The 2,096-nt window shown below is 51.1% G+C and overlaps 1 protein-coding gene across 1 annotated transcript in view; it reads right to left on the reverse strand.

Moving 5' to 3' along the window:
• Window positions 1-998: 998 nt before the first annotated feature.
• EMH_0023750 (uncharacterized protein) overlaps window positions 999-2,096 on the reverse strand; it is a gene marked incomplete at both ends in the record, with an annotated part of 4,971 nt that continues 3,873 nt past the window's right edge. The window contains 2 exons of the mRNA XM_013502191.1: window positions 999-1,468; window positions 1,834-1,953. Coding sequence (XP_013357645.1) covers window positions 999-1,468; window positions 1,834-1,953 — 590 coding nt within the window. The remainder of the gene's footprint in view (window positions 1,469-1,833; window positions 1,954-2,096) is intronic.

Here is a 2,096-nt window from a genome sequence, read left to right on the forward strand (position 1 = left end):
TGTGGTTGCATGTTATTTTAGTTGATTGTTTTGGTTTTGTTTTTGTATTTTTTTTAAACATATTTTTGCCTCATCGGGTGTACATACACCGCAGGGGGTCTTCTATTCGGCAAAGCTTTCGCTTGTCTCTGCCTAGCTGAGTTTCTACAGTCTCCAGAGATACACAGATAAACAAAACGAGCAGCCTGAGCTGTATGTACATACACCCCAGAAGGCTCTTAGTAGTGGCTCCCCGTTCCTTATCACTTCTTTGCATAAACGAAAAACAACACCAAGTGCTGGCGTTCTCTGCGAGAAGCACGCTGGGTTAACTGAACAGCAGCTAGCCAGAGAGCCTCCAGTCGGAGCTAGCCAGCTAGCTAGCTAGCTAGCTGGCTAGCTAGCTACCTAGTACAAGCGCCTAGCTAGTTAAGAACGGTGGTAGAGGTGACCGTGCAGGTCTAGTAACAGCTAGTTGGCTCTGCTAGCAGATAGCTAGCTATAGAGATACACTTCTGCTCAACAGCTCGCTAGCTAGCTAGCTAGCTAGCTAGCTAGCTGGGAGCAGCTCGCTAGCGCTCGTAATCGTTGTAGTGATTAGCGGATTAACAAGAAGGCTGTTTCGGTGCAGAAGGCCTGTCTAGTCTAGGGTCTAGGGTTCATGTCTAGGGTTTAGGGTCTAGGGTTTAGGTATAGGGTGTAGAGTCTAGGGTNGTCTAGGGTCTAGGGTTCATGTCTAGGGTTTAGGGTCTAGGGTTTAGGTATAGGGTGTAGAGTCTAGGGTTTAGGTACAGGGTTTAGGGTTTGGGGTTTAGGTATAGGGTTTAGGGTTTAGAGTTTAGTGTCCTCTGTAGAAGTAAGCCCGAAAGAAAACAAAGGGCCTTCGCATAGACTGCCAGCTCCGCCGTCTGCTGCCTCTAAGTACCTGTGAACCTCACGGCTGCACAAGACATATGCGGGCAGCAGCAGCAGCAGCAGCAGCAGCAGCAGCAGCAGCAGCAGTAGTAGTAGTAGCTTCACTACAAAGCGGAGTATTTCTGCTGCTGTGTTGTGGTGCTCGCAGTACCCGTGCCAGTTGCGTTTGCCTGAGAGCTAGCCAGGTACTGCTGCTGGTAGTGGTGCATGTACAGCTGAGGCATGAGAGCAGCAGTGATCTGCTGCATGTATGGGTTGGTTGCTGCAGCAGCAGCAGCTGTTGTCGTTGGCAGCGCAGCAGCAGCAGCAGCAGCAGCAGCAGCAGAGTTAACTGTTGCTTGAGTTCCATAAGGACTCGATACCTCTGTCCGCGTCCCTGAGCTTGTTGTAGTTGGCCACTGTGTAGCAGCAGCCTGCTGCAGCAACTGCTGCTGCAGCTGCTGCTGCAGTTGCTGCTGATACTGAGACCCTCCAAGCGGCAGCTGCTGCAGGTGTTGTGGGGGCAGGATCGCTCCTCCCCCCAGCTGCTGCTGCTTCCTCGACTCCGACGCCACGGAGACAAACGTAACTTGGCCTGCCAGCCCCAAACAGCACGCATGCAATACACCCCGCATGCAAGTACTACCCGCCTCANCGTAACTTGGCCTGCCAGCCCCAAACAGCACGCATGCAATACACCCCGCATGCAAGTACTACCCGCCTCACCCCCTCCCACAGCAGCGGCAGTCACCCCCGAAACATAAGCAGCAGCAGCAGCAGCAGCAGCAGCAGCATCAACAGCAGCAGCAACCTCAAGAGAAACAGCAGCAGCAACAGCACCACCATTATCCTCTCCCAACAGCAGCAGAAGCAACATGATCTAACCTCCCCCAACAGCAGCAGCAGCAGCAGCACTCCATACAAATATATATTTATAAATAAATAAATATATAAACATACCATCTATGACTCTCTGTGACTGATTGGCCGCTTTCATGAGTGCCTCTGGGTCTTCAAAGACAACAAACCCATACCCCTTTGATGTGCCGTCTCTGTTGCGTACTATTGCTGCTTCTCTCACTGTACCGAAACCCTCAAACTCTTGCTTCAGTCGACGCTCGTCACATGTGTCAGGTACGTTACGCACAAACAAACGGCAACCCTGGTTTGGACCCAGGAATGCACCTGCAAGGAATACATATATATATATATATATATATATA

Source organism: Eimeria mitis, genomic scaffold (genome assembly GCF_000499745.2).
Source record: "Eimeria mitis Houghton genomic scaffold, Emh_scaff847, whole genome shotgun sequence".
In the NCBI taxonomy this organism is placed as follows: domain Eukaryota; phylum Apicomplexa; class Conoidasida; order Eucoccidiorida; family Eimeriidae; genus Eimeria; species Eimeria mitis.